Source organism: Etheostoma cragini, chromosome 23 (assembly GCF_013103735.1).
Source record: "Etheostoma cragini isolate CJK2018 chromosome 23, CSU_Ecrag_1.0, whole genome shotgun sequence".
Classification (NCBI taxonomy): domain Eukaryota; kingdom Metazoa; phylum Chordata; class Actinopteri; order Perciformes; family Percidae; genus Etheostoma; species Etheostoma cragini.
In genome coordinates, this window is record NC_048429.1 from 1,208,868 (window position 1) to 1,210,934 (window position 2,067).

A 2,067-nucleotide genomic window follows, 5' to 3' on the forward strand; every position below is an offset into this window, starting at 1 on the left:
AGATAGATAGATAGATAGATAGATAGATAGATAGATAGATAGATAGATAGATAGATAGATAGATAGATAGATGGATGCATATATAGATATAGATAGATAGATAGATAAAAATTGGGAAACGTACATCAGTCACACAACACAGAATATAATTATCAATCCAAATGAGATACTAGGAAAAAATATACATACATGTATATGAAATAATAATAATAATAATAATAATAGGAATAAAATATAAGAACAAATATTTAAATATATACAGGTTGGGAAAACAAAATGTGCAACTGCTTAAATAATATGCTAAATATATAGATACTTAGTGCAGTACTGTGGTGTCTTAAAGTCTCATCTAGCACCCAGTGATGACATGTTAGAGAGATCACCTCCATGACAGCAAAGACTCCCTCCCATTGACTCTATTTAAATATACTGTAATTAATATATTGTATATTAATATGCGGTCTACGCTCCCTCCACACAGAAAACTGTGACAGCTATACATCCAGTCAGGTAAAAAAAAAAACATGAAAATATAGCTAATCAAATAATAAAATATCACAGTTAGGACTTCCTGTGTCTTGTATGATGTGAAAATTTCAATTTTCTTTTTCTTATTGCTCTGCATGTTGATAAATTGTCTTAATAACTTTTTTAATTTTAATACTATATTCTCTTTTTAGTGTGACTTGTTTTGTATCGAGGGAAAATTCTCACTATTTCTGTATTTTTACAAACCAAAATATAATAATCCTTCATTTAAGTAACATTTTCAAACAACTTTTACTTGTAACTTAGTAGTATTAGTATTTGTACAGGTTAACATCCATAGACATAAAAAAGATTTTTATTTTTTATTATGTCTATGTTTACATCTATGTGATTTCCTCCAGGATGCAGTTACACCGACCGGCCTGTTGGGGCAGCAACGTTCCGCACGCCATCCAGTCTGCCGCCCCTTCAAAATAAAACAAAGAAGAAGAAGAAAAATACTCACGTTAGCCTCGTGAAGCGGGAATTGACAGCCCGCTATCATGGACTGGTAAATTACATTTAATCATTTTTTTTAACTTTAATCATCGTTGTCTCTGGTAGTTGTATTTCTAGTCGTGTTTGTGAACCGTTAGCTTGTTATTTAGCCGGCTAGTGCGGTTATTTTACTGTGCTAGCTTGGAAGCTAACGCTGCCGTTGATAGTCAGCGCGGATGCTAACCGGCTAATATCTGGTTTGTGTTCTGTTGACATGTTGAATTAGAGCTGCTAATAACGTCCTTTTTCAGTCAGTAGTGGCGCTAACTGGAGTTACTGCTTGTTATTGATTACTTAAAGGTTAAATGACATGCTATCGCCCCTCAACTAACCACTAACAGCAGCTGTTTGTTGTTGTTAGATGCAGAAACTGCTGCAAACTGTTGAACTGGTTTTAATCGGTACCGTTACGCTGTCCGTCTCAATGAGTACTTTCAGGTGTTCATCAACATTTAATCAACTAGCTATCGATGCTATTGTGATGGAAAGTAACTAAGTACATTTACCCAAGTACAATTTTGAGGTACTACTTGAGCATTTACATTTCATGCTTCTTGATGTACTTCACTCTTTTATTTATTTACTTAAACTACTTACTGCAGATTCAGGTTTTAAATAGAAAATATAATCAACAAATACATTATGATGTATTGGATTTATAATATAAACTACCCAGTAGTATAACAAGTAATTAAAATTAGCAACCTCTTTACCAGCTGTAACATTGAAGTGATTAACACATTAATAAGTAATAATAAGTATAATCCATCACATAATATAAAAAAGGTTTTTGTCATAGCTGTCCATCCAGACCAACGCATTAGAAATGATTTTACTGAATAGTTTCACCCCCTTAAATCTTCATTAAATATCATTAAAACATACAATAGACTTCATCTTCAATTACGCCCGAGTTGCATCACAAACATATTTTGTCAAATTTAGCTTTAGGAAAAGTTTCTCTATAACTGGTGTGTGTGTGTGTGTGTGTGTGTGTGTGTGTGTGTGTGTGTGTGTGTGTGTGTGTGTGTGTGTGTGTGT

At 33.0% G+C, this 2,067-nt stretch overlaps 1 protein-coding gene across 1 annotated transcript in view; it reads right to left on the bottom strand.

Annotated features, from left to right (window-relative positions):
• Positions 1 to 872: 872 nt before the first annotated feature.
• The window catches only part of slc35e3 (solute carrier family 35 member E3), a 6,887-nt gene continuing 5,692 nt past the window's right edge, over positions 873 to 2,067 (bottom strand). Inside the window, exon 7 of the mRNA XM_034864110.1 lies at positions 873 to 955. Within this exon, the coding sequence (XP_034720001.1) occupies positions 873 to 955 (83 nt within the window). The remainder of the gene's footprint in view (positions 956 to 2,067) is intronic.